The following is a 20,517-nucleotide window of genomic DNA, read 5'->3' on the forward strand; positions in this document are numbered from 1 at the left end:
TTTTTTTTTTTGATTGTTTGTTTGTTTGTGTGGTTGGTTGTATTTTTTTTTTTAACAAGCCGTTCTGGCACACTGCAATGTTGTTGACTTGACAAGCGAAAAAAAAATGATGCACGGCCGCTAAAATCAAGAAAAAGAAAGAAACAGACACATACACACCAACAAACAATCATGGATTGTTTCCTTGATGTTTTGTTTTCATCACAAACCACTGGAATTATTCTGACAATGTTGTTGTTGTCTCTTCCAACGTGCTCGTCTTCTTTAATGTGACAAACATGTTTTTGTTTGCTTTAATTTTTCCCCTAATTTCAAACAGATGATTCAGTAAACAAGTAATATGACTACTGACAACAGAAAGATAAAAAAGAACAACTGTAGGGTCACGTAGATAGGTGCTATGCCAGAAAACATCGATATCAAAAGTTCACAGTAGTTTTCTCGGAGCTGAACAGATGACTATTGTCTTTACGTCATTCTCATTTTTTTTTCCTCAATATTCTAATGAGTATTTTGCACAGCATGCAATGTGGAATGATTTCATCTGTGATTATTGTATGCTTTGATACATTGGTTCTTTATGTTTACTACTGTGTATGTGTGTGTAGTAGTAGTAGTAGTAGTAGTAGTAGTAGTAGTAGTAGTAGTAGTAGTAGAAGTAGTAGTACATTGTAGTAGTAGCAGTAGCAGTTAAATAGTAGTACATAGTACCACAGACAGTGTATAGGCCTGGGCCTAAGAACACCAGCATATATCGATACAGTATGCCCCCCCCCCAAAAAAAAAGAAAAAAAAAGAAAAAGAATACAATCAGATTTTCGCATTGACAACACCCAATAATGATTATGATTAAACTGTCTAAATGCTACTTCAGGGTCTTAAAAACATCACATCTTAGCTCTATTTTGCAGAAAACCCCATTCAATCTTTAGATAAGTAGTCACAGAGCAATGTGGATTGTTGTAAAGCATGTCATGAGTCTGATCATTCTTCCAAGCTTAGTACTTGGATGCTCTTGTGTGTGATCACAATAGACAGAACTTGGGGGGAAGAGATTCCTGATATGCTCTATAACAAAGTACACAATTCTCATGTCTCTTTGACCACTGAGACAAATCGAAATGGGTTTTCTGTAAGATACGGCCAATGAGTTTGCTACCCCAAAATTGTATTTGGATTGATTCACTATTTTCAAAGTTATCATTACGGAGGCTCCCGTTGTATTTTTTTCCGGACACACGGTATATATATATATATGAGTATATGAATATAAGAACGACCCAAGTCCATGGAAGACCATTTCGAGAAAACTAAAAAAAAACTTAGTATCTTTTTTATTTGTCTAATAATATTCTATCTAACTGTGATTGGAAGGCAACATTGTATATACAAACTAGAACATATATTATTATGACAATTAACATTTACATTACTTGTGGAGAGGCCATTTTGTGTGGTGGACTTGGGTCGTTCTTTGATTCATATGGACTTGGGTCGTTCTTTAATTCATATACATGATATTCTGCTATAGAGATGAGAGAAGGATGAGAGAGGGCGCCATTATATGAATGTAAGAATGACCCAAGTCCTTCATTTTTACATTAATATAAGATTTAACTCATTCATTTCAGGCACTTCCGGGGGTAATTAGGATTTATCATTTATACACAAGATTTCGATTTATTTTCATATTTCTCGATGAAAAAATACATCAAATATAACAAAATCAAATGAAGTACATGATATCAAGCTTGAGACATACATAAAATATTGCAAATATATAAAACATATAGTGGTCGATATATGACGTTTTGAATCTGTGAATGGATGCTAAAGAAATATGAAGGAACCTACTTAAAAGCGAGCTTGTTGAGCGTAGGTCCCAGTTAAAATCGAGTTAAAGATTAAGATGGGGAGCACGGGTACAACATTGACCAAAACATAGAGAAAAAAAAGTACATTTATACAGTTATATAGCAAATTCTTCTCTAATACAGATTTGGGGTCGGATAAGCCACATGCTGTAGGCGGATGAACCATTGTCGTTCTGGCGATAATAACAATATGACTCAATATATGATAACAATAATACGGTTAAAAAATATTAAAGATTTATACATTGCGTGTATTAAGGAGGGAACACATGCACCTGCAAATCCCCCCCCCCCCCAGAAAAAAAGAAGACATTCAACAACCAGTTACAGTGCAGAAGGAATTAAAATACCAGCTGTTACCTCGCCCCAAATGTCTTAGAGAAGGAAGAAAATGCAATAGGTCATAGACACAGTGACAGAATTTGAGGGCACAAATAGCTGGTTTTAACATAACAACAACCCTGGAGTACGGTACAGCGGGATAGTCCTGTGCATCACAAAACAGATTTCAGTGAGCTGAATTAATGTAATTATTCAATAAATACTGTCTTAATTTGCATTTAAAGGATGATAGTGATAAACAACCTGTGAGTTCAGAGGGGAGATCGTTCCAGTATTTCGGTCCCGCATACATAATTGTTTTCATCGCGAAAATTGTTCGAGTACGTGGAAGGTGATAAGCGTCCCGTTGGCGGGTGGGATAATTGTGAACTGAGCAGTTTCTTTTGAACATGTGAAGAAAAACATCAGGAAGATCATTCGTGGAGTATTTATACATGAAAATACCTAGGTTGTAATCAAACAAGTCAGGCAATTTCAAAATCTTATTCTTGTGAAAAAATTCATTTGTATGAGATAGATATCCAGCGTTATTGATAATTCTGATAGCGCGTTTTTGGAGGAGGAAAAGCGAATCAAGCAAAAATCTGGACGAATTACCCCATGCAAGAATTCCATAGTTGAGGTAAGGGGAAATCATTGTTGAGTATATAATTTGCAATATATGTATGGGGAAAAATATTTCAGCTTATTCAAAATTCCTATGTTTCTGGACAAAATTTTACTTAAATAGTTAACATGGGTTTTCCAGGATAGATCACTATCAATGTAAAGTCCTAGAAACTTAATACTATCTACCTGGTTTAAATTGATACCATTGATCTTAACATAATCAGAAACAGATTGCAGAGAATTGCTGAACAGCATGTAATGAGTCTTATCAATATTTAGTGATAACTTATTTGCCTGGATCCAGGACTGAACAAGTTTCAGTTCATTGTTTAACATATGTATAAGCGTGTTAGAGTTACGATGTGAAAGAAATAAATTTGTGTCATCAGCAAAGCATATGAAAGAAAGAATCTGAGACGAATTTTGGAGGTCGTTTATGTACAAAATAAATAATAATGGGCCAAGTAGGGAACCCTGGGGGACACCACAAGAAGTTGTTTTCAAGAGAGACTCATGACCGTTTAGAGAAACATATTGCTTTCTATTAGTAAGGTAGTCTTTAAACCAATCTAGAGCTGTCCCACGAATGCCGTAATGGCTTAACTTATAAAGGAAAATATCATGGTCTATAGTATCGAACGCTTTTGAGAAGTCGAGAAAAACACCGATGGTATGGGAAGCTTCATCTAAAGCATGGGCTACTTTATCAATGAAAGCTAGCAGAGCGTGGATTGTGCTATGCTGTTTTCTGAATCCAAACTGAAAATTTGAAAGAATATTGCAATTGATAAGGAATCTAAGAGTTCGTTTGTGAACAAGTTTCTCCAAAATTTTTGAAATTGAAGTTAAAAGAGATATTGGACGGTAATTGCTAACCGATTCTTTAGCACCCTTTTTGAATATTGGAACGACTCTAGCAATTTTCATCTTTTCAGGAACTTTTCCAGTTAACAAAGATTGATTGAAAATATAAGTAAGGGGAGTAATATAATATAAGAAAATATAAGTAAGGGGAGTAAGATGAGTCCATGCATAAGCTACAATTTCCCATGTCAAACTGAATTTGGCCAAAAATTGGACTTGGGTCGTTTTTATATTCAGGTCTTCATATATATATATATATATATATATATATATATATATGAAGAGTTTGTTCGCAAAAACCGATAAGTCCATTTTTGAAGATTTTGAAGTACGGTCTCTGTCATGAAGTACAAAGCAATACCTTTTAAACGATATATTGTTCACAACGTATAAAGGTACATTTTTGAAGTTATTTATTTATTTATTTATTTACTTATTCAGTCTTTTTTCAACAGGGTAGCCCCATCAGTAGGCACGTACTGTTCTTACTGGGGGCCCAGCACAAACAAACATTACAGTTGACAAGACAGAGACATATACATCAAATACAACACACTGTATGTGGACAGGTACAATTCTTCCACTGAGTCTCCTACATACAGTCACACAATAACTATACGCTTACTAGTCAAACAAGCAATAATAACATGGTGATGGGCCTACGTAACTATCATAACCAAACAATTAACCATAAATTTCATTAAGAATTAAAACTTTCACTGAGAGTGATAAATACCCCCACCCAAAGCGGGAAGAAATGAACCCAACCAGCAACCAGCTTATTATGTTCTTACTAATAACAAACTTATAAACATAATAATATGTTACTCAACATCGAATAAGAATACGAATACAATGCCCACTGGCATTCACATATACAGCTGTATATCATATCTCTTGTCTAATGCCCAAAATCTGAGAAAAATAAATATATCGGTAATTTCTGTGTTTGTCAGTAAAAACGCTGTTGCCATGGTAACACAATGTATAACATGAAACAAAAATCTACACAACTATGATATCATAGATCATATCATATCCCAAATTTCAAATCAAATACTCAAAAACTAAAAAAGGCAGTATTATTCTATAATTTTCATTCAAATAATGTTGTTAACATGGCAACACACTTTAAATACTTAACATAACAAAGATTTAAACATCTAAATCATATAATGGTTACATATGCCAAATTTCAAACCAAATACTCCAAATCCATATTTTTTAACATGATTTTTCATTCAAAATGTACTGTTACCATGGGAACACATTGTGCAACAGTTAACCAGAAAACCTATCTCATCCACTGGCAATTTGAATGACCTTCAAAACAGAGAAAGGAAAAAAAGAGAGAAAAGAAGAGAAAAGAAAAGAACAGAACAGAACAGAAAGGAAAAACAAAACCTGTCACCACAGCACATACTCTCCGACAACTACCAAAGGTGGGTCTGCATTCCTACAAACTTGTACATACCATAGAAAACACATGTGTGTATATAACTTCAAGTCATTACCAAAACAATATTGCTTGTGAAAAAAAAAGACCAAAAAAAAAAAAACATATACCAAATTATCAAATGTAATCATGTATATGATAATTACCAATACAGCATCTTAATATTGCCGACTTTTCAGAAACTGAGTACAAAATGTTTGCTTTGTTTGAGCATTTCTCACTTCACTTGGAAAATTATTCCAAAGTATTGCACCATCAAAAGAAAATGCCTTTCTGCCACTCTCAGTTTTTACTTTGGGTACAACTAAAGCTCTACTTTGAGCGTTTCTCGTACTGTATCGATGTACACTCATGGCAGCTGAAAACATACTCTGCAGATATACAGGGGCAGAATCATTCAGAATGTCAAACATAAGTTTTCCTTTCTGAAATTTCCATCTCTTCTCCATATCTATCCATTTTAGACGTGTGAACATTTCATTCGTTGAGGTTCGAGTGTTTGTCTGCAAAACTATTCTTGCTGTTTGTTTGTGTTGCTTGATAAGAATATCCTGTATTCTTTGACTTGAGTTTGTCCACACACTTGAGCAGTAATCATAGTAAGGTAATATCAGAGCATTTGCTAATAGCTTAGCGCTCTCTACAGTCAAATACTTTCTTACTCTACGGAGCAAAGCTAGCCTGGAAGCAATTTTGGCAGATACCTGGGCAACATGTTCATTCCAGGTCAAGTGTTGATCCAACCAACCACCAAGATATTTGACCGTCTTCACATGTTCTATCGACACACTTTCAATCTGAATATCAATGTTTTCCCTGATACCATTAAACTCTCTGTGGGGTGCCGACTAACAAAAACTTTGTTTTTTCAGTGTTGAGTGTTAAACGATTCGAGTTCAACCACGACTCTACTCGCCTTAGATCGTCATTCAATACAGTCTCTAATTCTTTGGGACTCGAAGCGCTATACATAATAGCAGTGTCATCTGCATACAGAACGATTTTGCTGTGTTTGACAACAGAGGGTAGGTCGTTAACAAAATGCGTGAAGAGCAGGGGTCCTAAAATAGAACCCTGCGGTACTCCTGATTTGAGTGTCAGTGTATCAGATTATGGTCAAAAGAAGCAAAAATTTTCTTATTATTCTCTTTATTTTTCTCGATCTTTAATCGCAAATATCTCCATTTGGCAAATATGGACTTATCGGTTTTTGCAAACAAACTCTTCATATATATATATATATATATATATATATATATATATATATATATCCATACAGGGTATGTATTCCAGGAGGTCCGTGTGCCTGTTGGTCTACATGTCTTTTCTGTATAGTAAGTTGTCGTGTCGAATTGCCGTGTCATTTCTGTCTTGTATAATTATCTTATGTAGTTGACTTTCGGACCTATTTTTGCACTCTTCAGAGAAGCCCTTTATGTAAATGGTTGTATTTTTGTTGTTGTTTAATTTCAAGATATAATTGCAACTGATTGAATATGTATGTCTATGTATTAACAATATACAACAGAGTATATGCCTGTGCAAACGTGGACTGAACGTCACTATATATGGTGCAAAATTGAATCTATCCTAGGGACTAATGTATTATGAAGTTCACTGCACTTTTCTTTCCTATATCATATCCCTGAGGTGAACATACTCTAAACAGATGTCATTCCCCTTGTGTTCCTTTCACTATTTCATTTACCATCTGCACGAATGAACTAACAGACTTCAACATCTCAATCAATCATAAATGTCATTACAATTGTATTTTCTTTGACTGTATAATCAATATGGATGAATACACCAGAAGAATTGCACGTGATATTGTTGCTAGAGACAGCGATGTCGTCAACGCATCATCAATCTTCCAATTATTACTGATGTCACAATAATTATGAACAGAATATGATCTTTTGCAGACGGTACGAAGGTGCCATTAATTTCTTGTCATAAATACCATATTGAGAAAGAAACTGTTTCGAGTCATGTCTACACACACACATTTTTTTTTTCTGTGATACATTACAAATAAGGTGGAACTCTTTTGTAATTCAAATTCAAATTCATAATTTATTTTCACTTGTATTTTTCCAACAGAATGTACAAGAAACAATATTATAAGTTTTGACATGCGAGTAGTAAAGTATACATAACCAGACAGGAAACATGTTCTTGTTTGCATGATCAGTACAACAAAAAAAAAAAAAAAAAAAAAAAATACGCTCTATATACACTCTGTGAAAAAATGGCGTATTTCAAGTACTTTCCCTTTCGTTTCGATACACGACCGCGCACCACAAAACGAACAAAAAGTCGCACCCCTTGATTTTAAGTGAGGACTCAAAAATGGTGAAACAGGTCAACCACATCATTTGATATTATCTTTTTTTCATATTTTCTCAAAGCGCTACGCTTCTTCTACCTTATTCTTAAGTTTGGGATCCTAAAATGAATGGAAAAGTGCATTTTCAGCAGTTTTTCTGCAACCCTTTTTTGTAGAGTAGAGATATCAGGTATACGTCTTATATAGGCTCCTTTTTCATTTCTTGATAATCCTTCGCACACTCTTCGCTTTCAAGTTCGATAACTTTTCAAGGGATAAGGGTACGGCTTTGAAATTTGGCATTAATCATGGACATAATGTGTTGATAGAGCATGCTTAATATCAATTTAATCTGATAATCTCTTCATTGTTGTTGCTCCAGTGGTTTACATCCTGTTTTTTTTTTTCATTCATGGCACAGCTAGCAAGGTTTGGTAAAGATTAAGCGCTTGAATAAACAGATAGACCCTGTACTTCAGAGCCTTTAATTTCGGTTCACACTTTTCCAGAGTGTATGCTTTCTTTCCAATATTTATATAGGTTAGGAGAGCCCATTTCAATTGAGCTATACAACAGTTTAAAGCTTAGAATCAGCTCTTTCAGAATCTGCCCTTTACTAAAAATCCATGTCTGGCGACTTTATGTTGGTTTTGTGATGCAGGGTCATATAGTGAATTTCTCTCATAATTTTTCTCGAATTAAAGAAAACCAAATTAACTCCAAACGTCGACATACACTGATATACGAAACATTTTGAACCAATGCCAAGAGACTGAATATTAAAGGTAGTGTTTAACTTTGGGAGCTGTGATTAAAAAAGAAAATGTTCAAGATATCATATTTGATGCATACGTGTAGGTCTGCTGTATCACAAAACACCCTATCACATAGATTTTTCTCAATAAATCCTTATAATAAGGAGATACTTGGAATCCGTATATTTCTCAACTGTAGATAGTTTAGTCTGGAAACATTTTTATTATAAGTATTGTACACATTTTGTGTATTTCAATATATTCAACATCAATTATAAGCATTCACATTTTTAAAATGGATGTTTTTATCCCTTACGCATATGATCTGCAAATATTAAATTAAGCCTTTCAACACAGAGTGGCTCTAAACTCTGTCTGCTTACTACAAGCCCGCTCAGTCCATAAACATGGAATAGAACTTATATATAAGACAAAGAAATGGACTACGTTGTATTCTGTCTTTCGGCGCGATGACAACTTTTAAATATCATTATCATAAAGTTAGGCAATGTACTTAACCTATAACCTGTCAAGGAGATCCCGGATGAACCTCTTGATGCCACCAGAGAGTGTCTTTCTTTGTCGTGACACTTTATAGTATAATTATTATACCTTTATTATAATATATAGAGAGTTTGTTCGCAAAAACCGATAAGTCCATCTTTGAAGATTTTGAAGTACGGTCTCTGATATAAAGTACAAGATAATACCTTTTAAATGATATATTGGTCACTACATATAAAGGTACATTTTTGAAGTTATGGTCAAAAGAAACAAAAATTTTCTTATTATTCTCTTTATTTTTCTCGATCTTTAATAGCAGATGTCCCCATTTGGCAAATATGGACTTATCGGTTTGTGCAAACTCTTCATATATTCTTTTCATTATATGTAAAGTTACAATCGTATTGAGAAGTATGTATCCTGCACTAGTTACGTAACAAGAAATATTTTTGAAGATATCAAAATTATATGTTCTTTGTTTTCAATTCACTCAATGCTGTTTCAAACTAAAATATGTCATTTTGACAAGATAAAACAAACTATACATCTGATCTTCCATTTAAGACCTTCATTTATGAGTGTAATTTGGGCTTGTTTTCACTGAGTTATCCGTTTCTTGGACGTATCATGTTCCGATGACTTTTATGCGGAGTCGAAAGTATTTTACATGCTTGTTCGTGTTGTTTGAAAGTTTGATCCTAGTGACCTCCCAGGGTCTATTTTGATCTGAATCATCCCGATTAACGTGTCTGTCTAGACATTCAAATTAAAGAGTGCGTCTTATGATATTAATTATTAGCGATATCAGACAAATTAATCTTTTCTCTCCATGATGCGTAGCAGAAATGTTGCTGGTAATTCTAGCACTTGAGAACAATCAGTATGCACTAGTACCCGAAGAATTCTGCATTTGCCATTTTAACCCCTCGTCTGTGTTTCCATGCACCATCTAATTGTGCTTCTCCCCTCCCCTCACAAGCTCTTTAGGGGAGTGCATGGTAAAGGCACTGATTATGAACTCTTGTCAGCAATATTGATGGATGGTGGAAAGGTACTAGGCCTATAAAAGACCGGTATTAGCCCGATGCCGCAACAGAGTTGAGGAATGCACATTGTTTCCTGCTCGTCTTACTCTCTCGCTTTAGATTTCAGATTTCCTCTTGTCTAGACAGGAAGCATTCAGCAAATCCTGGGCAAACTGGTGCTGATTTCTGTCAAGAGAATCTGCAGCAAAGCGTTTGTTTGCAAACTGGTCGAGGTTGCAAGGCAGCGAGGCGGAGCTGCATGGCAATGCGTCATGGACCAAGTAGCCTTGCGAATTCCAATCTGCTTCTTGGTCATATGTTTTCTGGCCTTGGCCTTGTTCCCGAGATGGGGTAAGTCTCTAAAAGTGCTTCAAATGAAAGAGCGGCTTTCCTCTCTGTTTCTTCTGTAACGGCACACACCGATGTCAAATTTGACTTGATGTATATACAATTAATGATGATGATGACTTTATCAATGATACTAACAGTATAGTTTTGTAATAATCATGGCTTGTTTTTTATAATGAAGAATTGTATTGCAAAACGAGCTAAGTCTATGCTTGTTTGGTTGATATATTTGCGATTACTGCTAAAAAAAACAGAGAACAATAGGAAAATCTTAGTTCTCGCTAATATTTACAAGTGAGATATATCTGGAAAGGTCTTATTCCGCTCTATCTGATGATTGACGTATTTTAAAATGTTTAAAAAATGACGCTTATTATAGCTCCATTTGCGATGAAACTCTTATATCCTGGTCACCGTGCTGGTGCAGAAAGTCATGGTTCATTATTTTGCAGGATATAGAGACCCACAATTTACAGGAAAAAAAAAAATCACGTGATATCAATACACAAACGTATACCATGAGAATGAGCTAATACCTTGTCTAATAAAGGTAGAAGGATGCTTCGTACGAACTACCACGTGAAATGGTTTCCGGAGAAAGGAACTAGACTTAACTACTTTAAGTTGTGCAAGTGAAAGAAGGATATTATTCAGAGGGTGAAGGAGAAGGTGTGAGTTTCTTCAGTTTGTCTCCCTCTACAAATTAAATTTGTTAAGATCGCAGCAGTACTGCTGATCTGTAAATTAACAAACATGTCGGAAAAAAAGGAATTAGTGGGACTCGAACCTGTCATCTAGTGCTTTCCGGGCAGCGACACTACCACCAGGCTGTCCCTGGTTTCCGGCAGTGACACGATGAACAAGGAACAAAATACCCAAGCTCCGAGATTCCGACATTGTTATGTTAAAGGGATCGTACAGTTTTGGGTGAGACCCAATTTTAGGTTTCTAACATTTTTTTTTTTTTTGGTGAGATAATGAGAAACCTCTTATAAAATATGAAAGGGCATGTAATTCTATGAGGAATTCAACGTTTATTTGATGAAAATTGGTTTTGAAATGGCTGAGATATCCAAAAGGAGCGATTGTGATAAAGTGTGGGACCTACAATTTATTACGATCACTTTGTTTTACTTTGTTTTTGGATGTTTCAGCCTTTCAAAACCCGATATTCATCAAATAAAGTTTGAATTACTCTTAAAATGGTATGCTCTGTACCATATCATATGTGTTTTCTTGGTATCTCGCACAAAGTTAAAAGCCCAATTTTCATCTCCACCAATACTGTACCATCCTTTTAAGTAGTCCAAGGCGGACAAGGCATAGGATAAATGAAAGAAGGATATTATTCAGAGGGGTAAACGTGAAGATGTGAGTTCCTTCACTCTGTCTCCCTCTACAAGTGCAAGTCTTGTACATGGATTTACTTTGGTGCCGTTTGCTTCTTTTTTGTTCATGGAGCTTATTATATATCATACCTTTGACCTGAAACTATAATTCTTGTCTTATATGTGGGAAAGAGACTGCAATTAAATGAATGAAATAAAATGAAATGAAATAAAACGAAATGGAATTGTATATTGTACATTATCCTTTCAAGCTTGAGTCTAAATACAAGTCTTAATCTTTCACCAGGTTCGGGCGAATGCTACACCCTGCCAAGAGCAACTGACTACAGAGGCTTGGTCAATGTGACCCGCAGTGGTCGAACTTGCCAGCGATGGACCCTTCAGGCTCCTCACCAACACTCCAGGACTCCTGACAATTACCCAAACGCAGGGTTGGGAGATCACAACTACTGTCGCAACCCTGACAATGTGAACACGGCCTGGTGTTACACAACCGATAGGAACAGAAGATGGGAGTACTGTGATATTGGTGAAGCACAGGTCACCTGTCAAGCTGAGGTCACCATTACAACTGGTAAGATTTCCTGTTGTGATTTTTTTTGTTTTGTTTAAGATTTAAGGGTTATCTTTAGAAGAACAAAGAATAAAGCACTAAAAATATTTCACTAGTGTGTATGAGCATATCTGCTGTAATAAGAATATACTCGCATTCAATAAACTGATTTTCCAAAGAAGTGTATTCTTAGCAAGAGTAGTGAAAAGGACCCAGAAAAAAGGTCAAGAAAAGAGAAGAAGAAGAAGAATGAGAAAGGGCTACATAATAGGAAAAAGAAGAAAACTATTTTATCAAATCACCATCTCGGAGTCTCCTACATTGTATTGAGTGATGAAGAAAACACACTCGGAAATTATATTGCGTAACATGTTTAACTAGGTCCCGAGGAAGTTGGTCCTGGAGAATGCTACACTCAGCCAAGAGCGAGAGACTACAGAGGTTTGGTCAATGTGACCCGTAGTGGTCGAACCTGCCAGCGATGGACCCTTCAGGCTCCTCACCAACACTCAAGGACTCCCGACAATTACCCAAACGTAGGGTTGGGAGATCACAACTACTGTCGCAACCCTGACAATGTGAACACGGCCTGGTGTTACACAACCGATAGAAACAGAAGATGGGAGTACTGTAATATTGGTGAAGCACATGCCACCTGTCAAGCTGAGGTCACCTCTACTCCTGGTAAGATTTCCTAAAATGTTGTGATTCTTTGTTAAGGTCTAAGATTTATGTTTAAAAGAAAGAATAATAAAGCACTAAAATTATTTTTCTAGTATGTATGGGCATATCTGCTGTAATAAGAGTTTGCTCTCATTCGCTGAGCAGATGTTTCCAAAGCAGTGTAGCCTTACAAAGAATATTGGAAAGGACCAAAGAGTTGCAAGGAAAATGGAGGATAATGAGAAATGTTGTTATAATAAGAAAAATTGGAAAAAATTGAGTAAAATACCCATCATGGGCCCTATATATTGAATGGATAAGAAAACATACTCGGGAATGATATTGCGTACTATGTTAACTAGGTTCAGAGGAGGTCGGTCCTGTAGAATGCTACACTCAGCCAAGAGCGAGAGACTACAGAGGGTTGGTCAGCGTGACCCGCAGTGGTCGAACTTGCCAGCGATGGACCCTTCAGGCTCCTCACCAACACTCAAGGACTCCCGACAATTACCCAAACGCAGGGTTGGGAGATCATAACTATTGTCGTAACCCTGACAATGTGAACACGGCCTGGTGTTACACAACCGATAGAAACAGAAGATGGGAGTACTGTGATATTGGTGAAGCACATGCCACCTGTCAACCTGAGGTCACCTCTGCACCTCGTAAGTTTTATTATAAAATATTTCATTTTCCATTTTCTTGAAAAACAAAGATATTTATAGCTTTCAATTGGGTATTAGCATATCTGTTGTAACAAGATATTTCCTCGCTTTAGTGGATATAAAATGATTTCAAAGTGTTGTGTCTTCAAATGAATATGGTATAAAAGAGAGATAAGCTGTAGATGAAATCGATTAAACGAGCGAAGGAAGGAACATTAAAGAGGAAGAGTGTTTGAGACAAGTAGCCGTCCCGTATATTGAATGGACAAGGGAAGAAAACATTACCCGGGAATTTCGTACTATGATAATTAGGTCCCGAGGAGGTTGGTCCTGGAGAATGCTACACTCAGCCACGAGCGAGAGACTACAGAGGCTTGGTCAGTGTGACCCGCAGTGGTCGAACCTGCCAGCGATGGACCCTTCAGGCTCCTCACCAACACTCAAGGACTCCCGACAATTACCCAAACGCAGGGTTGGGAGATCATAACTACTGTCGTAACCCTGACAATGTGAACACGGCCTGGTGTTACACAACCGATAGAAACAGAAGATGGGAGTACTGTGATATTGGTGAAGCACATGCCACCTGTCAACCTGAGGTCACCTCTGCACCTCGTAAGTTTTATTATAAAATATTTCATTTTCCATTTTCTTGAAAAACAAAGATATTTATAGCTTTCAATTGGGTATTAGCATATCTGTTGTAACAAGATATTTCCTCGCTTTAGTGGATATAAAATGATTTCAAAGTGTTGTGTCTTCAAATGAATATGGTATAAAAGAGAGATAAGCTGTAGATGAAATCGATTAAACGAGCGAAGGAAGGAACATTAAAGAGGAAGAGTGTTTGAGACAAGTAGCCGTCCCGTATACTGAATGGACAAGGGAAGAAAACATTACCCGGGAATTTCGTACTATGATAATTAGGTCCCGAGGAGGTTGGTCCTGGAGAATGCTACACTCAGCCACGAGCGAGAGACTACAGGGGTTTGGTCAATGTGACCCGTAGTGGTCGAACCTGCCAGCGATGGACCCTTCAGGCTCCTCACCAACACTCAAGGACTCCCGACAATTACCCAAACGCAGGGTTGGGAGATCACAACTACTGTCGCAACCCTGACAATGTGAACACGGCCTGGTGTTACACAACCGATAGAAACAGAAGATGGGAGTACTGTGATATTGGTGAAGCACAGGTCACCTGTCAAGCTGAGGTCACCTCTGCACCTGGTAGGTTTTATTATAAGATATTTTACTTTCCTGAAAAAAAAATATGTACAGATTTCAATTGGGTATTAGCATATCTGTTGTAACAAGATATTTCCTTGCTTACTATGTATAAAATGATTCAAAGTGTTGTGTCTTCAAATAAATATGCTATAAAAGAGCTATAAGGTGTAGATGAAATCGATTAAACAAGCGAAGGAAGGAAAATTAAAGAGGAAGACTGCTTGAGACAAGTAACGCCTGGTGTTACACAAACGATCGAAACAGAAGATGGGAGTACTGTGATGTTGGTGAAGCACAGGCCACATGTCAGCCGTGGTCACCTCTGCGCCTGGTAAGAATTCTAAAATATTGGATTTCTTGGTAGGTTTTATCTTAAAACAAAAGAAGAAGAACGTATATACTTTTTAAAAGAGATTTCCCGAGTGTATGGTCGTAATGATTTGATACGAATGTCTTCGCACTAAATGAGCAGAGAATGTTTGCATTTTGCGTTAGTATTGTAATGAAATAAGTTTAAAGCACTGGAGTTGCTGTCTTTGGTACGTCTGGTAGGACGTAGGTGTGGTGACCCCATGGCAGTAAGAGTTTCGGTGGGGGGGGGGGGGGGGGGGGCGAGTCACGGGTGGCACGTGAGTATACCCTCGCTCGAGAAGTATATAGGAGCGAGTGGTGGTGAGCTGACGCTCAACGAGGGCGGACGCGTCCGCGGTGTCTCCCCATGGTTTTGTAATGTATTGTACGCTGAAGTCTTGTACAGTATGTCCCCCCCCCCAAAAAAAAAAAACAATTACAACGGTGCCCTCCGCAATGATATCTTTAAAAATAGTGAAACAATCTTAATACAAATTCAGGGTATGAAACTATAACTCATTGCCCATATCTTACAGAAAACCCCATTTGATTTGCTTCAGTGGTCAAAGAGAAATGAGGAATTTTGTAGAGGATGTCGGGAATCTCTTCTGTCCAAATTCTGTCTATTATTCACACACAAGAGCATTGAATTGCTAAAATTGGAATAATCAGACTCATGACATGCTTTACAGCAATCCACATTTCTCTGTGACCGCTTAACCAAATTGTATGGGGTTTTCTGCAAAATAAAGCTAAGATGTTATGTTTTAAGACCCTGAAGTAGCACTTAGACAGATTGGTCATATTGGGTGTTATCAATTCGAAAATCTGATTGTAATTTTTGGGGCGACTTACTGCAGTATGTCCCCCAAAAATTACAATCAGATTTTCGCATTGATAACGCCCAATATGATTAAACTTTTTAAATGCTACTTCAGAGTCTTAAAATATAACATTTTAGCTCTATTTTGCAGAAATCCCCATTCGGTTTGGTTAAGCGGTCACAGAGAAATGTGGATTGTTGTAAAGCATGACATGAATCGGATTCTTCCGAGTTTAGCACTTAGATGCTCTTGTGTGTAAATAATAGACAGAACTTGGACAGAAGAGATTCCCAACATCCTCTACAAAATTCCGTATTTCTCTTTGACCACTGAAGCAAATTGAGTGGGATTTTCTGTAAGATGTGGGCAATGAGTTATAGTTTCATACCCTGAATTTATATTTAGATTGATTCACTATTTTTAAAGATATCATTGCGGAGGGCACCGTTGTATTTTTTTTCCGGGGGGGGGGGGGGGGGGACATACTGTATACGCTGTGTGTATCGGCAGTTTGTGCGGCGAGTAGAATGACGGCTGTGCATGGTGTCAGGCGACTAGCCCTGATGGGTCGCCGCCGTCGCCGGATCGGCGAGTTACGGTAATAACGTTTTTCGTACGCACGCAGCTCGATTGTCATCTCGGTGATATTATTAATGGCGTCTCGACGTAATGATGCGATGTGATGTGATCGTTGTGAGTCTGATATTCAACGGCGTGGCCAGGATTTGACCCGGGGGGGGGGGGGGGGGGGGTGTCCTCCCTCCCACGGTGAGAACTTTTTGCATTTTGATGTTGCAAATGATTCAATTTGATGCATGTTTTTGTGTGTTTTATCGATTTGAAACAGTCCCACTTGTTTAAGGTAGCAGTCTATTTTGATGTAGATTATCAATGAACAATTTGCCTATAAAATGGTATCATTTAGATAAACTTCTTATATTAATTCTTAAGCTCAATATCGTGAACGCGACTGATCCCAAGCGAGCGGAGCGAGCGAGGCGCGAGGGGAGAATGTTGGATGGGGGTGTCCCCCTCCGACGAGAACTTGCTGCATTTTGATGTTGCAAATGTTGCAATTGGATGCATCTTTTTTGCGTGTTCTATCGACTTGAAACAGTCCCACTTGATTAAGGTAGCAGTATATTTTGATGTAGATTATCAATGAACAATTTGTCCATGTTGTCTGTAAAATGGTATCATTTCGATAAACTTCTTGTATTAATTCATACACTGAATATCATGAACGCGACTGAGCCCGAGCGACCGGAGCAAGCGAGGGGAGAGGGGAGGGTGTGTCCCCCCTCCCACAATGATAACTTTTTGTATTTTGATGTTGCAAATGGTGCAGTTTGATGCATTTCTTTTTGCGTGTTTTATCGACTTGAAACAGTCCCACTTGTTTAATGGTAGCAGTATATTTTGATGTAGATTATCAATGAACAATTTATCTGTAAAATGGTATCATTTAAATAAACCTGTTGTACTCATTCTTACACTGAATATCATGAACGCAACTGAGCCCGAGCGAGCGGAGCGATCGGGGGGGGGGGGGGGGGGAGAGGGGAGGGTGTGGGAGGGGGGTGTTCCCCCTCCCAAGGTGAGAACTTTTTGCTTTTTGATGTTGCAAATGGTGCAATTTGATGCATGTTTTTGCGGGTTTTTTTCGACTTGAAACAGTCCCATTTGTTTAAGATAGCAATATATTTTAATGTAGATTATCAGTAAACAATTTGCCTATATAAAATGGTATCATTTAAATAAACTCTTTGTGTTGATTCTTACAATGATTATCATGAATGTTGTCTGTTCAGCATTCAAACAGAAAAAGCACGCACACGATTGTGTAGATAAGGGTCATTTCTCCTTTCACACGAAGGTGATTTTCAGACCCGAAATTCAGCGATCTTGTGACAACTTTTGATGCAATACTTCGAATTTTTCAAGTGCCAAATAATAATGGAAATAGATAAGGGCTTTTTCAGGAAGTGTTAAAATCACGGAATTAAGCTGTTATTCCAAATGTGCATCATCTCTGTGTATATCAAAATCTAGTGAAGTAGAGATTAGGGGGAGGATGTGGGAGCGGCATTCCATCTCCCGCTCGACGGAGCTTTTGTGTTTTTAGAGTTGAAATAAAGCGATCTAGGGCACACTTTTTGTGGAAATTGTCATTCCCCAAAGTGTATTAAGTCTATAGTGGGTACCACCAAGCAATAAACGGGTGGCAAGACAATATACGAATGGCTTCACACTTAATCAGCAGAGAATGTTTCGAAAGCGTTTTTTTGTTTTGTTTTTGTTTTGTTGCTGCGTTAAAAGTAATATGGTAATGACCCGAAAGTATTAAAGAAAATGGGTTAATGAGAACAGGCTTTCTTATTATTAAAAAAGTGAAAGCGCTGAAGTAAATAACCATTTCGGGGGATTACTGATATCGAAAGGAAAAGAAAAGAAAGCATACTCCTGAAATGCGTATTATGTTAACTAGGTCCATCGGAGGTGGGTCCTGAAGAATGCTACACCCAGACAAGAGCAAGAGACTACAGAGGTTCGGTCAGTGTGACCCGCAGTGGTCGAACCTGCCAGCGATGGACCCTTCAGGCTCCTCACCAACACTCAAGGACTCCCGACAATTATCCAAACGCAGGGTTGGGAGATCACAACTACTGTCGCAACCCTGACAATGTGAATACGGCCTGGTGTTACACAACTGATAGAAACAGAAGATGGGAGTACTGTGATATTGGTGAAGCACAGACCACCTGTCAAGCCGTGGTCACTTCTGCGCCTGGTAAGATTTCCTAAATTATTACGATTTCTTGTTAGGTTTTTTTTCTTAAAACAAAAGAAGAAGAAGCCACTCTTGAAAAAGATTTCATGTGTGAATGATCATTCATGTTCTATAGCAATGTCCTCGCACTAAATGAGCAGGGAATGTTTTCAAAGCGTTTTTTTTTTCCTTTTTTCGATTGGGTTAATAGGAATATGGTAATGGACCGAAAGTCCTGAAGAAAATATGTTTATGATAAAAGCCCTTTATATTATTCAAAAGAAAAGTTAAAACAATAAATCAGATAACTATCCTGGGGCTTAAAGTAAAAGAAAAAGAGGAAGCATTCTCATGAATTGCGAACTATGTTGACTAGGTGAAGCGGAGGTTGGTCGTGGAGAATGCTACACTCAGCCAAGAGCGAGAGACTACAGAGGTTTGGTCAATGTGACCCGCAGTGGTCGACCTTGCCAGCGATGGACGCTTCAGGCTCCTCACCAACACTCCAGGACTCCCAACAATTACCCAAACGCAGGGTTGGGAGATCATAACTACTGTCGTAACCCTGACAATGTGAACACGACCTGGTGTTACACAACCGATAGAAACAGAAGATGGGAGTACTGTGATATTGGTGAAGCACAGACCACCTGTCAAACTGAGGTCACCATCACACCAGGTAAGATTTCCTAGAATATTATGACTTGTTATTCCGTTTTATCTGAGAAGAAAAGAAGAAGAAAGCATTTATAAGATTTCAGTTGTGTATATGAGCATATCTATCTTAACAAGTATAACAGTGTAAAAGAGCAGAGAATGCAGTTAAAGCGGAGTAGTTTTATTAGGAATATTGTAAACGATGAAAACCTGGTGAAGGAAAAAAAAAGATAAGCCTGTAAAATAGAAAAAAAAGCGTTTGAATTTATATAACCATTCCGGAGCCATATAATAAATTGGTAAAAAAAGAGAAAATATGCTCGAGAACTCCGTATAACATTTTCAATAGGTCCCGATGAGGTTGGTCCTGAAGAATGCTACACCCAGCCAAGAGCGAGAGACTACAGAGGCTTGGTCAGTGTGACCCGCAGTGGTCGAACCTGCCAGCGATGGACCCTTCAGACTCCTCACCAACACTCAAGGACTCCCGACAATTACCCAAACGCAGGGTTGGGAGATCACAACTACTGTCGAAACCCTGACAATGTGAACACGGCCTGGTGTTACACAACCGATAGAAACAGAAGATGGGAGTACTGTGATATTGGTGAATCACAGCCCACCTGTCAAGCTGAGGTCACCTCTGCACCTGGTAGGTTTTATTATAAGATATTTTATTTTCGTGAAAACAACATTAAATATTTCAACTGGGTATTAGCATATTTGTTGTATCAAGAATTTCCTTGCTTTCCTGGGTATTAAATACTTTCAAAGCGTTGTGTCTTCAAAATGAATATGGTATAAAAGAGCGATAAGGTGTAGAGGGGGTCGATTAAACGAGTAAAGGAAGCAGAATTAAAGAGGAAGAGTGTTTGAGACAAATAGCCATCCCGTACATTGAATGAATAAGAGGAAAAAACAAAACTGGGAAATTTCGTACCATGTTAATTAGGTACAGCGGAGATTGGTCCTACAGAATGCTACACCCAGCCAAGAGCGAGAGACTACAGAGGCTTGGTCAATGTGACACGTAGTGGTCGACCTTGCCAGCGATGGAGCCTTCAGGCTCCTCACCAACACTCCAGGACTCCTGACAATTACCCAAACGCAGGGTTGGGAGATCACAACTACTGTCGCAATCCTGACAATGTGAATACGGCCTGGTGTTACACAACCGATAGAAACAGAAGATGGGAGTACTGTGATATTGGTGAAGCACATGCCACCTGTCAAGCCGTGGTCACTTCTGCGCCTGGTAAGATTTCCTAAGATATTACGATATCTTGTTAGGTTTTTTTCTTAAAACAAAAGAAGAAGAAGCCACTCTTGAAAAAGATTTCACGTGTGAA

At 37.8% G+C, this 20,517-nt stretch overlaps 1 protein-coding gene across 1 annotated transcript; it reads left to right on the plus strand.

The window, feature by feature from the left end:
- Positions 1-10,030: 10,030 nt before the first annotated feature.
- Positions 10,031-20,515, plus strand: LOC139723621 (apolipoprotein(a)-like). Its single transcript, XM_071634849.1, has 10 exons — positions 10,031-10,109; positions 11,742-11,995; positions 12,398-12,692; positions 13,034-13,336; positions 13,673-13,951; positions 14,288-14,566; positions 18,254-18,532; positions 18,912-19,190; positions 19,542-19,820; positions 20,145-20,515. Exons 1-10 carry the CDS (start codon positions 10,031-10,033, stop codon positions 20,435-20,437), a joined length of 2,619 nt encoding a protein of 872 aa, XP_071490950.1. The 3' UTR covers positions 20,438-20,515.
- Positions 20,516-20,517: the final 2 nt, after the last annotated feature.

The sequence above is a fragment of the Diadema antillarum genome, unplaced genomic scaffold (genome assembly GCF_040938485.1).
Source record: "Diadema antillarum isolate AM-2024a unplaced genomic scaffold, OU_Dant_1.0 scf00000196, whole genome shotgun sequence".
NCBI classification, from domain to species: Eukaryota; Metazoa; Echinodermata; class Echinoidea; order Diadematoida; family Diadematidae; genus Diadema; species Diadema antillarum.